Raw genomic sequence first — 13,856 nt, forward strand, 5'->3', positions numbered from 1 at the left:
AAAGATCAGACACCTGACGCTGACAGCCCCACAGTCTGCACTGGGGTGATGGGCAGAGGACTTGTTTGTGTAGTGCTGACTCTGCCAAGCTGAGGGGAGCGAGGCTCCTACATCACCTGCCTCCAACTGCAGTTAGAAGAGCCACAGCACACACAACAGAGTGGCTTAGGGATTTGCATCCTGGCATCCCCCTCCCCTCAACTGCTCACCAATGATGTTTCAGGAACAGAGTAAAAAATACTGCTCTTCCTCAATACAAGACTGCAAAACACATTTTTGTAGTAGATAACCTAGATGGCAGCTCAGATCTGCAATGCTAAGTCCTGTGTGTGAAGCAGAGCTCCAGCTTTCTGGACCTCCAGGGCCGAGCTGGTGATTCCACCACAGGCTGCCACTGCTGCCCCACAGCTGTGGCAGCTCCCTGAACTGGGCACAAGAGACCTGCAGGGAGAACTGCAGTTCACAATGCAAGATACCATAGAAGGCCAGTTCAGCTCCAAACCATATTCTGTTTTTGCTGCACGTATCAGTGCAGGAGGTAACAACATCAGCCTGGAAAACAAGCTCCTTGTATTACAAAGCAAAGCTGCCTAAAAGGGGAGGCAGAGCACTAGGGTGCGGGAAGCGATGTGGGTCCCAAAGAAGAGACTGGAGCCAGTTGCAGCCTGCACACTCTCTCTACACACACCAGACATTTGAAGAAAACAGCACTCCCAAATGGAAACTAGCCTTCTCCAGAAAGCAGTGGAGCAGAAGCTCATTCACAGGTGGCCAGGGCAGAGCACAGTGTCTCCTTTGTGCTGGCTCTGACAAGTGAGCAGTGCCCACATAGCCTCACGCCTGCCAGCTGCTGCCACGTGCTGTACTGAGCTGTCAGCAAGGCCCAGCTGGCATTGCCCAAGGAGGGATGCAGTTCAGCAACAGACCAAACCACCACAGGAAAGCATCAATTTGCCTCTTACCTATTTTGCCCACTGCTCAGTAGCAGCATGAAATATTAACAGGTCTTCACGTCCTTCTTCTGTTGAGGCAAGAGTCCTTTAGCACAGCAAGGAGCAGCTTGCATTTAACACCTGAGCACACAGTAATTGCTTGGTCATATTTACATTATCCTCCATTCACTCATGCAAACACTGCAAGTTGCTTGGCAGGTCTCAGGGCCAAAGGTTTCTGCAAGCAACAAGCAGTTGTCCCAGATCTCAGGCCCTGGGGACTTCTGTCACTCACTGGATTTGGAAGGGTCCACATCAGGACACAGCCTGTCCAGCAAGGAGGCTGATGGAGACCCAGCTAACAGGAAAGGCCAGACAGTGCAAAAGAAGAGAATTTGGGTGCATGCAACATGGGCTAAGAATTCAAAATGCTTTGAAAGGAGAAAAACAGAACACAAAAAAATGTTTTACATCTTCAATAAAAGATACTCCAACTTCAGTTTGACAGGTAATCTGACAGGTAATAGCTTCACAGAAGACAAAAACAAAGGAGTGTTTCTGAGCAGTCAAGTCCCTAAAGGGACAAAAGCAGACACCTTTCCTGCAAGGAGGGTAGAAAAGTCAGCTCAGAATGATTTGGCTAAGGCACAACCTCACAACCTTTTCAGGAAACAAAGGCAGAGATCACCTTCTCCAGGAGAACTAAATTAAATAGTCTCTCCTGACAATCTACTTTCTGCTACGGTACACTGATTTAAAGTATCATTGACCATATTAATTCAGTGTAATTATAATTTAACTTTACAGATGGCAGGGAACTATCTTCCCTCCAGTGATGTAATTAGGAACTTGAGAGCAGGGACTGCAGGGGAAGCAGGAGCTGAGGTGAGAGCTCTGCTGTCAGGGGACCCTCTGCACCCACAGTGCAAACTGGCTGTACAGGACACACACAAAGGGTCACAAAACCAAAACCAGCTTGGTTGCACACCCCGCATCTGCTGTGGCTTTGCTGAGCAGTTGCTTTCATCTCTCCATCCACATTTAAGGCCTGGAAAGTACAAAATTACAAGACAGCAATCCCTTTTTTAGTATCAAAGAGGCCAGCATCCTGTGTTACTCCACCACCTAAAAACAAAGCATGACTCGTCTTTGTGAGCTTTTCAGTCCTATCATTACTCTCTGTGCTGATCTAGGAATGAAGAGCACTGACCAAGTGCACAAACATTTTCACAGTAGGGCAGCTGAGAAGTAAATCTCACTTTAATCTGACCCCAAGTAAGTAAAGTCTTTTTAACATCAAATACTCAGCTACTCAATTAAAATCTGCTAACAGACAGTTCTCTGACTTAGAGCAATGAGAAAGAACATGACAGACACATAGGAAGTAAAATCTCAAATATATTTAAGGACAAATTAGCACCAGATTTTTATCCAGTCACATGGAGCCAATGTTTTAAAATACCAGTGGGAAGTCACACAGAAAAACAACTGATACCAGCTCAGTGTAAAGGATATAAAAGCAACATTTTCCTTGCATGGTGTGCTGTGCTGTGCTCAAGCTGGGAAACAGGGAGTGGTTACAGATTCTACAGAGTAGGGCTGGTATAGCAGAGAAGGAAGAGGGCAGTAAAGATCATTTTACCTCATTTATCAACACTCTAAAGCATTCTGTCAAATCAACAGACAAGCCTTAAAGACCAAAAAAAAAAAAAGCACAATAGTGTCTCAAAATGTAACAAATATCACTCATTGAAATTCAACTGTTTCAAGATTTTAGTCAGTTTTACAAGGCTTGCTTTGATTGCAACAGCTATAAAATACATCCTTTATGGAAGGAAAAACATTCCTGCACAGCTCCATCTGCTCCCATTGAAAGGACGTTTCAGCAGCAGTCAAATGTCTGGGCTGGTTTCCAGATAACAAGAACAGCCAGGTCTCTTTTGTTCTCAGAAGGGATGAACTCCAACCACCAGAGCCCACTCTCATCCCCTGCCAGGCCAATCCACCGCAGAGAGCTCCCAGGTGAGCTAGTCATGCCCGCATATCTGTTCTTTCCCCCTCAATTAAGGCCTGTGGGACAGTGCAGTCCCTGCCCTGAAAAGGCAAGATACTGGTGCCACAGCTAAGCCTCCAGGTGCTTAGTGATCCTGCGGATTTTCTCCTTCTTGTTCCGGTTTCCGTGTTTTTTCCAGGGCTTTCCTACCACATTGCCAGGATTGGATGCAGTCACAGGCACGAGGCCGCTCCCAGGCCGGTACCCCATGGCAGCCCGGACCCCTTTCATCAGGGCACGGACGTTCTCCTGGAAAAGGAGACACAATCAGCAGTGACTGAGGAGAAGATACTCAACCACTGCAGTTTGTCAGTAAAACCAGACACAGGCAAGCTCAAACCCAGCAGGGCCTGCTCAGCCCCTGCTCCAGAGCTGCAGGAAGGTCACAGCAGGCAGCCAGAGCCTGCCAGCAGCTCCAGTTCTGCCGAGCTGTGCCGGCTCCCCAGCGTCCACCACTGACACAACACCGCGCCCTGGCCGGCATCAGCTCCAGCACCAGGATGGATCCTCACAGCCTCTGCTCTGCACACAACAGATTGTCTTCCCAAATAAATCTGGCACCCAGGAAAGCCACGGACCAAAATCGGTTGCTCAAATCTGGAGCGTGGGCAGCACTGACGGGGCTCGCAGCTCGTGCCAGCGCTTTGGGCAGACAGAGCAACAGTCTGGTAATCCCAAAAATTCTTTTCAGGTCACAGTTTTCTGAAATAGCTCACTTTTTTTTTTTTTTTTTTTGAAAAGAGCCTGAGTGCTTGTTTTCAAAATGCATGATTATCTTTAGCTATGCTAAACAAATGGTGTTCACATCCAGCTAACCAAACAGAATGGAACATGCTATCTATGACCCATCCTCTTCATGGCTAAAAACATGTTCTAATTCCTGTCAGGTATGCAGATCTAGTCAGTTATGGATGTCATTAGTACACTTTTTCAGCAGTGTAGGGGCAAAACAGATCCCTGTGGGATCTAACAAGAATCATAAGTTAAGAAAAATTCCCATTTTCCACTTAATTTTGGGATTTCTTGACTGGATTTTAAATCAGTTTGTATTCTACTCATCTGATTTCAGGTTCTGAGTCAAAACTCCCAGGTAGTACTAAATCAATTGTCTTAAAAAAGCTTATCACATCCTCTAAATATGTCAGCTCAGGAAAGGAATGTTATTTTGAAGGACCTGTTAGTTCAAAACCATGTTCTGTGTCAGCTGCCGTGTCATTCCTCCTTGTCTTTCTTCCCAGTCACCCTCCTGTTTGCTCAAGATTGACGTTCGATCCATAATGACAAGGGTCACCCTGCTGACCTCTAAAAAATCAGCTATGCACATCTCATGAGCACTCTTTCAGTCACCTAGGACATTCCCAGTGATTTAGGAGATAATGAAAAGAACAGAGAGCTCTTGGGTAGAAATTATGTGCATCAAACACCATTAACTCAACCTAGCACACCTCCATCCTCAAAGGTGGTTTTCCCCCAGTAACTACAGATGAGTGCTGCAGCAAAAACTCCTAGAAAAATCTCTTCCAGAATTTACCTGATGGAAAAATGTTTTGTCCACCACATTTTCAATTTGTTTTGCTTTGGTATTTTTCTCAGGCTTCACCCGTCCAGTGGCCTGCACAGTTCTACTTTCAGGGCATCTTTGATGCTGGTGCTGAAAATCATTTGGGTCAATACCAGGAGGTGGGTGGCAGTATAACAGCTTCCCCTGTGAAAACAGTGGGACAGAGCTATTACAAAAGAAACTTGGAGAGGAAAGAAAACAACTCCAAAGGAGGGCCTGAAGTTTAGGGGCTCACAATGGCAGACGACCAGTACACTTTATTTCTTCTCCCAGGCAACAACTGGCTTGACTTCTAAGTTAAAGTACTGTTCTACCTCTACATCAAAGTGCCATTTGCAGCTGCAGTGTCCAGCTGCAAACACCACAATGCAAAACTCCCAGGAGCACTGGGGGATCCTATTAAGAAATTATCAACAATAAATTGCTGAGAGGTGCTGCAGAAGCATGCAGTATTACAGCACTCAGAGCAACAGTCCTTAGTGCCAAATATTGGTCCAGCTATACATTATGGGTTCATTTCCTGAATATCTGCTAGCTATTTTAGAGATATGATTATTTATTTAGCTGGCACCATATTTTTAAGCAATCACATTTCTAAATTAGCTTAAGAAATTCAATTTATTCTTTTAAAACATAAAAGCAGCCAAATTTAAAGAGTCTTTTGATACCTGGTGATTTTATCCAGAGAAATATAATTTACTTTATTGTGCTCCAGTACAACCTTTAATTCACCTCTGAGAAGGGAAGAAAACCCAGATGTAGGATGCACTTACACTGACATAATCTTTTAACACATATCGAGCTGATCGCGGCTGGTCTGGCTGTCCATGAGCTGTCATAAAGCCTCTCATATCTGGAAGAGAAATCCAGAGTATATTCTGTGTAAGTACAAGAGAATGTTAGTATGTTCTTCTCTGCTTCCTAACTGCACATTTGTATCCTTTCTCAAAAAACAGTCCCTTAGAAAGAGGCTTCTGTTGGGGAAAGCAGGAAAAAAAAAAAGGGAAGAACTTTGGTGACTGTAAAGGTACTGCAGAAACATCCTGACCTGAAAGGAATTATAAGAGCTGACATCTCCCTACCAGCAGAAAACTGCTGGGGTTTTATTTTTGTTTTAAAGGCAGACAATGAGAATTCACTGCATTCTTCAAAGTCTAATTCAGACACAGATGGTGGGAGATATCTGACAGGGTAAGAGAACCACATTACAGACTGGCAGGGCATTTCACCAATATCCTCCACACCATCACTGCATCTGTCAGATGAGACTGGCAAAGCACCACTGCAACATACACAGGAGATAAGCCATTACCAAAGGCCATTCCTGAGAGGAGGGCAAGTCCTATCGAAGAGATCCAATTCACAACAAACCCAAGATGGGCCTAACTTTACAACATTCCCCTAAGGCCACGTTCAGGACCATGCACACAGTGGACGTGATAGGTTTTAAAAGGATCATCACTCACATCCATATGCTGTTAGCAGCTCTTCAGCTGTAGGCTTTCTGTCTGGGTCCTCATCTTCCCTTGGCCTTATGATATTTATTCCATAGGTTGCTTCCAAAATGTTCCGTGGGATATGCTGGCAAACGTAAGCTAGTGAAGGAAACCACCTGGTGATTTACAGCTACACAAGTAATCTTACCCTAGTCACTCCAAGAGCACACACAACGATTTTGGATTTTGTTGCAAACCAGAAAAATAACATGAGTCTGACAACAAGACAAAGTTGAAATGAGATAGGAGAAGACCAACACAGCAGGATTGTTTTATCCAGTATGTCCCACCTCCCTCAAAGCATGAGCACATGTACTGCTAGCAGGGCTGGAACATGCTACTTGGCATACTCCAAATTGAACCCTTGCAAACACTCTCACAAACCCCATGCAAAGGATATTAGAGAAATAGGTGGAACATGGTCCCTCATCTGATCTATAGGCAGAATTCCAGAACAAATCATTTCTGCCTTGGTAGAGACGAAAGATGGCATCACCAGACCAGGGCAATCACAAAGGCACAGGCCAGGCTCCACATACAGGGTCTACGTGACAAATAACCCATTAGCTCACTATGGCAAGTCAGTGTCCATGGAGGAAAAAGGAACAAAAAAATAAAAATTCAAATGCATAGATGAAACATGGATGCAAATGACAATAAGCAGAAATTCTCCTAACATAGACACCTGCCCTGCTGGCCCCAGCCAACGAATTAAGAAGATCAGATGTGGAAGACAGCAGCACTTTCAAGTTCCTAAATATGGTGTCCAGATGGGGGCAGCAAGATCTTCAGCTCTCCAGTCTAATGGGAGAGAAGAAAGCACTCCACAAAACTCTTGTTGGACCTTCTGAAACAGCTAGGAGATTAAAAAGTACAAATCCCACAGTGATCCCACACTATAGCATTGGAGTTGGCTACCTCAAAATCAAAGCTTGATCAATATGAAAACAGCAGCAAAACTACATTTATTCACAGCAATGATGTAGACAAGAAGAGTGGTTTGAAACCTTGACCTTAAGCTATTCAGATGAACACTCACTTCAAAAAGTTTCTCTCCTCATGACTGGTGTTGGAAAAAGAAGGCACAAGGTAAGTAAATAAAATCGGGAGATGGAAAACATCTCCCATTGCACAGCAGCTCTTCTGAGTGACTCAAAATGGAGCACGAGTTTGGAAGCAAGAATTAAAGTTCCAAAATTACACACATCAATACCACCCCTCTCCAACCTACTCTGCTGGCCAGAGAGTTCAGGCTGGCATAGTTCTCAATGAGTGCAGGTGGTTGCAACTAGGTCATAATGAAGCTCTCTTCCACCAGGGAAAAAGAAATGATAAAAAGATTGATGTTATTTGTTAGCAATACCTGGAAGTGTTTTGTACGGCCTGGTGTAGCAGACACTGACACCTTCTTATTTCCAAGGATTGTGTTGATGGTTGAACTTTTGCCAACATTAGGGTAACCCACCTAGATGACAAAGAAGTGGAGTATTAACAGTAGTATCAGGCAGGGTACTGCCAAAAGACTGACAGAGCTCTGACACACAAGTTCTTTAATAAAATGTACTAAAAAAACAGGGCAAACAGTGGGGCACACTGAGCTCCAGGAACTTCAGTATTAATCTTTGCACAAAACCCACAGTGGCTTGTGCTTCTAGTTTTTATACCCTTATAGGAAACCAGGCTACAAGATGGAATTTTTCCCACGGGGGGCACATGGAATTAAAATTTAGATTAAGTAAGTTCCATTTAAGCACAAAATCCAACTCACCAGCCCAACATTTACTTCCCCATCCTTCACCCTCGGTCCATCATGCATAGTTTTGAATATCTCCAGAAGCTCATTTCTCTGTACCAGGTGGCTGAAGTTTCTGACATTCCTGTTCTTCTCCTGCACTCCATGCTGCACTGCAGCACCATCAGTCCTGCTTTCCATCCTCTCTGGAGCAAAAGCATTTATGTTGTCACCAGCTTCATCTTCAGAACAGGTTTGCCAGTCCTCCTCTTCATCTTCCTCACAGTCTTCATATTCATCACTGCTGTTATCATCACTCACCAGAACCTGGTTTATACTTTTGCTGCCTGTGGATGCTCTTTCTGTGCTACCTTGTGCTGTGTTGTCATCATCTTGACTGGAGCCTTCATCCTCAGAACCACTCGGGTGCTCCGCTCCCCCTTCAGCACCCAATTCCTGTGGGGACAGCAGTCCAGAGGTGAAATGCAAAGACAACACCAAGCCTTGCTGCTGGCTGCAGCTGCTGCAGTGCAGACAACTGTATTTTCATCAGCCAGATCCCAAGAGTTGACAACTCAGTGTTTACATCACACAGGGGTTTTCTAGAGATCTTAAGTAGGATGTAGAACAACTAGCCCATTTCAGGAGAATGACAAAAGTATTCCAAGAGGGACAGTTCACAGCTTCTCTGTGAAGTCATTACGAAGTTCGTCTCCAGAATGAATGTGTGCACACCCATGCTAGTTTTTTTTATTTATTGTTCCTAGTAAAAGGAATGAATGTTACTCTTTCAAAATGTTCAGAACACAAACCCATTTTGTTTCATGTCTAAATATTTCATTAAAATAATTTTAAGCTGTTTTATTTTCAGTCAACTCTACATTTCTTCCCTGCAAAGAGTTTACATTCAAAAAGGAAGATCTTTTCACAACAACAGTATTTTGACCTTTATTCCCAAAAAAGAGAACAGAACTAAAGTGAGACCTTCAGTCTCACTTTTAAATCAGCCTGTAAAAACATTTTATACAAGGACTGCAAACCAGCTGGACAGAGTAGGTATTTTTGGAAGGAGATAGGGGATATCCCACAGCTGAATGGTCATAACAGAAGAAAGTGGCACCTATTGATAACATGTAATTTGGGGTAGCAGCTCATTTTGTTCCACTGGCTAAAAATGACTTTCAGATACTTTAGGTTCTCCAAGAAACACCTTCCCTCTCTGGGAAAGAAAAAAAATCTCTGTACAGATAACCCCATCCCTCACAGTATCCCTCTTGGAAAGGTTTCCAATTCTTTCAATGAGTTAAGAGTTTGCAAGCAGGTCTACAAGGGCTGTTTCTGTGTTTTGCACTTTGTTCACCATTTTACTCCCCTCACTTTTGTCTCTGAATTGATCATTCAAATGCTGTTTTATAGCTGCACAGGTCTTTAAAATAATCCTTTTGTGCTCAGGTATATCACAAGAATAGCTGCAAAGCAAGTTACCAGCTGCAGCCAGCACAGATCTAGTTTGAACTGGTCACCTACAGTACCTTTGATTCTCCACACAGCCGTTCACACTCTGCCAGAGCTGACCAGAACACCACCTTGACACCCTCTTTCTCAAAGAACTGTGCCCAAGCAGCACGTTGCTCCTCAGTCAGCAAATCTGCTTTGTTGATCAGGATCATGTTCTCCTTGTCATTACTGACCTCCTTAACGTAACTTTCCTAAAGAAAACAAGAGAAGGATCAGTTTGTACTCTGGTTTTGACTCCTCTTCCCCCCAAGATAATGCAAGAACAGCAAGACAAGTTACTCCATCCTGCTGCACACGAGCGTAGCCAAGCTTACAATCCCTGGGTTGGTGGAAATGCTGCTCAGCAGACAGCTACAAGAACAAACTGGAGCATGCAATTACCACAATACAGCTTGCTGCTGGCCACACGTGCAAACACCTTGTCTGCTTAGAGCTGTGACAAGATATTAATCAGCACCCTGCAGCAGGAGCTCCTAAGACAACTATTTGAGCAATTCCACATCTCACTGATGCAGGGTTCTATAGTCTATCATTACAAACTTGTCACTTCTATAATTCTTGATCGTTTGTAATCCTTACTCACTTTCATTCCACTACACTTTTACATAAAACAGCTCCTTTAAGTGAGGACACTTCTAGTGGGTAATGAGGAATAATATAATATCTGCAATGTAACATCTGCAGAAATGCCTCTAAATCCTGTGTGATATACCAAAAGACAAAGAAAAATAATTTCATGCCAGAATACTTGCATAAATTAATAAGATAGCCACTTAGGCACAACAGCAAAACAGCTTCAAGGTGGCTGAATGCATTAAACAAAAAATGTATCATGCAAACATTAAGAAATAAAATGAAGACAACATTCAAGAAAGTGGTTTACTTACCAGATCTTGACATCTAAACAGAAGGGGGTTTCTGGCATCTACTATCTGGACTACAATGTCACTGCAAAGTAAAGGAAAGCCCCATAAAGTATTCCTTCTTACCTGGCCTCAAAGGAAGCAATAAGGCACAGTAATTATTCACTTCAAGATTTTGCTTGGAATTTTAGTAGCTTTAACTGTATTATCCTACTAAAACCTTTACTGAACATCAGAGCATCTCAGCAGCCCACCTGCCCAACAGAGCCGTGCTTGTGCTACAAGCCAGTACTGCAGTACAGTGTTTACTCCTCCCTTGGCTCATTCTCCTGTACAACTGTACAGCCACCAAGGGGGAAGAAAACACGTCAGTTTTGACAACCCATCTACCCTTCAGAAATGCTCAGCAGGCAAGAACCACAGTAGTGGTACTCCATTTTTTAGAATGGTACTGAAAGCTGTGATAATGCAACTTTATTTCTATCTATTCTCATCCTCAGCTGTGGCAGGGTGTTTACAGAGAGAAAGAAGAGGTGGTTTTCCTACACAGCAAGATTTTTGCATGGAACAAGATGTACAAACTCTCACAAATTACCTGCAGATTTTAAGCATTTGATATTGGGCATTTTCAAAATTTTCTCAGTGCTCTCTTTTTTCACAAAAAGCACAAAACAATGAAAAAATAGCCTTAGATTTCAGGAAAACATATTGCTCCCCCATGCAAGCAAGGCATTGAGACATGCTTTTAGGAAATACCTTCCAAACCCAGACACCAAATTGCCACCACATACATGAGCAGGGCTCATTAGTTCTACACAGTAATTAAATGCAATGGCTTCAGGTCCCAAAGGCATCCATGCTTTTGTCAAAAGGATGGGGAAAATTTAACTACAGCCTCTTCCACTAGAACTTCTCCAGGCAGGTAATTTAAAATACTGCCACATGTTACCACATGCTGATTCTATTTGTTTGACAGGGATTTCTGTTAAGTCAGGACAGCTTCAGAACACTACGGGTTGAATGGAAGAATTTCAAGCCTCACTAGGCAGTCTGTTAAGTATTAAAAACAAATAAAAATCAATAATCCCCCCAAGGGAATAATTCAATAAGCCACATGGGTACAAAGAAGGACTGCACAGTTACAGACATTCAAAGATCAATACAAGAGAAAGCTGACACCATGGTACTGGGATGGGATACAGAGAAGTTACTGAATCCCACTGCTGGGAACTAGTTTGAAGCAAACACATGGAAAAGGCTGATAACAGATCAAATTATCTGGAAAGGTTAAAGGACTGAGTGACTTTTCCATTCACTTCTGAGACAGCATCCTCACTCTACATGAAATAAAAAAACTTCAACAGGAGCAGAAAGGCATTAATAACACATTCTAGTCACCTCAAAACACCTAGTACAGTCACACTGCACATTATGATACCCTACAATGGATGCTCCTGACCAGCACTCTCCCAGCCAAAGGCCCAGCAGCCCTCAGTACAAAGCCCCTTCTATGAAAGGACCAGCTCACCATGACCTCACTGGTGAAGTATTTTTCAATTTTAGGAAAGTGAGATGAGATGATCTCAAACTTAATTACTAGTGAAATTAAATGCCCCAGTTAGATTAACATAGCTGATAGCACTCTTATTGTATTACAGCTCAGCAGAGCAAACAAAGCTATTCCTGTGATATGACAGCCTGTTGTCCTCTGTGCACTGCTGCAACTTCTCTATGTGGCAAAGGCCCAAGGAGCCTTTCCTTCTTCCCCAGCATTATTTAGTCCTTGCCTCCTGCCCATGAACATCAGCTGCAGCTGTGTGGTTGGGAAAAAGGGAAAGGGGTTAACCTTGGCAAGAGACCTCAAAGACACTTCTCAAAGGAGGCCTCCCACACAGAGTTACTAGAGGAGGCCAAGAGCAGCAGCCTCTGAAGAATCTTCAGAGACTCACAGTGAACCACCTGCAGATCACAGTGCTGAGAGCTAGCAGGCACCACTAAGCAGCTGCCTTTCTTCACATCACATTTTGATCACTTCCAAACAAAATCACTGCAGTACTGACAATAAAATATTACTAACTTAATTATTTTTCCTGTGCTCAGACACTTGAAACTTGTCCCAAAGCTGCAATTCATGAAAATACATTCAACATCACTTTTTAAAAAGTGGATAGCAAAAGACTTTACCTTCTTTCAATGACTCTCCAAAGCTGACGCCAAAATTCCAAGTTTCTTTCAAATGGGGTTAGAATTAACTTTTTCTCTTCCTCAAGACTAAGGCAAAACAGAAAAAAAAAAGTCACATTTAGTCCATGGCAGGCTGCAAGCTCACCACCAGTTCTTCCCTAGATCCAGAAGGCTTTAGTTTCACAGAGAGCAATCAGACCAAACTCATATATAGGTACTATTACTGATGTTTTTTCAAACAGATCAAGCACCCAGGTAAACTGGTATCAGTGGCACTGTTTTAGTGCTGACAAAATGGCTCCTGAGCTTGCCAATGGAGAAGTGGTAAAAGATGGAAAGAACAAGAATTCATCAAGAGTCTGCTTGTGAAATTTGAGAGCCACAATAACAAATGAGAAAAGTTATCCCAGTTGGCAGCAGTTGTTTCTTAATTGAGTACCACTTGGAAAAATTAATGAAATTTGGGGATGGTACCTGGAATACCTCTATATGGCCTTGAACTTGGTGTTATCACCACCTTGAACAACTTTACTCAGGGCAAGCATGGGTTTGCAGGGTGTGAGCAGATACCACTCAACTCTCCAAGCCAGTGGATGCAGCACAAGACCAGCACAAGCTGCCATATGCAGGCTGGCAGCACTGCCTTCTATTCAGAGCAGCACTGTTGCTCTTAAAAGACACATCCAGTAACCCTTTACTTCACAGGCAAATGGAGAACATCACATGCCATCCTAAAGTATTTTAAAAAAACATGCACACACAAGACAGCTTTGCAGAGCTGACCACAAAGTGACACATCTGGACTGTGGCTGGGATGTCCAACCTCCCAGGACAAGTACAGGCAGCTACTGAATAGATGTTAGTTTTATTGGTCCAACAAGGATAAGTACAACCCACTGTTTCCTGTGTCACTAAATGCCACCAGCTACTTACCCAGCCACAAGCAGCATACTCACTGGGCAAGCTGTCGCCTCCACTCGAGAAAGCTCTCTCTCTCTGCTTGCTTCAAGTCCTCTGCACTGGTTGTCCTATCCCAGTGTGGCCTGTAACAAGCACATTTTCAAGTGAGTGGTCAGAAATAGCTGTCAGTCCAGCTACATTACTTCAGTAAACATAAAGAACATAAACACCACACTTTCAGCTATGCTGAGGTAATGGGTCAGATGTGCATGCACCTGTTTTCAGCAACTTTAAGTACACCTTCTTATCCTTTCAAATTCCACTAGCTGAGAGCATGTAAATCAAATACCCCAAAGCTGTTTTCTTGAGCTAAGGTTTGTAGGGTCCCTAAGATGGGGGATTAATCTCTCTGTTCGCCATGCACAGAGCTTTGGAAAGCCTTACCAAGCAGCCTGGATGCACCTGTTCCAGCAGTGCTAAGCTTTGGGCAGGAAAACCACACCATCACGCCAGAGAAGCTGGCACTGGCAGGACTCACATGGCAGGCAGGCACCTGTGCTGCGGGTTACAGCCGGCTCACGCAGGCTAGTTAGAGGCTTCTCCAAAAGCAGGGTATT

The 13,856-nt window shown here is 43.6% G+C and overlaps 1 protein-coding gene across 1 annotated transcript in view; it reads right to left on the reverse strand.

Moving 5' to 3' along the window:
- Positions 1-2,686: 2,686 nt before the first annotated feature.
- LSG1 (large 60S subunit nuclear export GTPase 1) overlaps positions 2,687-13,856 on the reverse strand; it is a 27,101-nt gene continuing 15,931 nt past the window's right edge. Inside the window, exons 5-15 of the mRNA XM_017726395.1 lie at positions 13,296-13,382; positions 12,340-12,426; positions 10,180-10,240; positions 9,307-9,483; positions 7,811-8,230; positions 7,406-7,507; positions 6,443-6,586; positions 6,013-6,136; positions 5,320-5,399; positions 4,517-4,690; positions 2,687-3,234 (exon numbers count right to left, since the gene is read on the reverse strand). Coding sequence (XP_017581884.1) covers positions 3,055-3,234; positions 4,517-4,690; positions 5,320-5,399; positions 6,013-6,136; positions 6,443-6,586; positions 7,406-7,507; positions 7,811-8,230; positions 9,307-9,483; positions 10,180-10,240; positions 12,340-12,426; positions 13,296-13,382 — 1,636 coding nt within the window. The 3' untranslated portion in view covers positions 2,687-3,054. The remainder of the gene's footprint in view (positions 3,235-4,516; positions 4,691-5,319; positions 5,400-6,012; positions 6,137-6,442; positions 6,587-7,405; positions 7,508-7,810; positions 8,231-9,306; positions 9,484-10,179; positions 10,241-12,339; positions 12,427-13,295; positions 13,383-13,856) is intronic.

This window comes from Corvus brachyrhynchos, unplaced genomic scaffold (genome assembly GCF_000691975.1).
Source record: "Corvus brachyrhynchos isolate BGI_N302 unplaced genomic scaffold, ASM69197v1 scaffold221, whole genome shotgun sequence".
In the NCBI taxonomy this organism is placed as follows: domain Eukaryota; kingdom Metazoa; phylum Chordata; class Aves; order Passeriformes; family Corvidae; genus Corvus; species Corvus brachyrhynchos.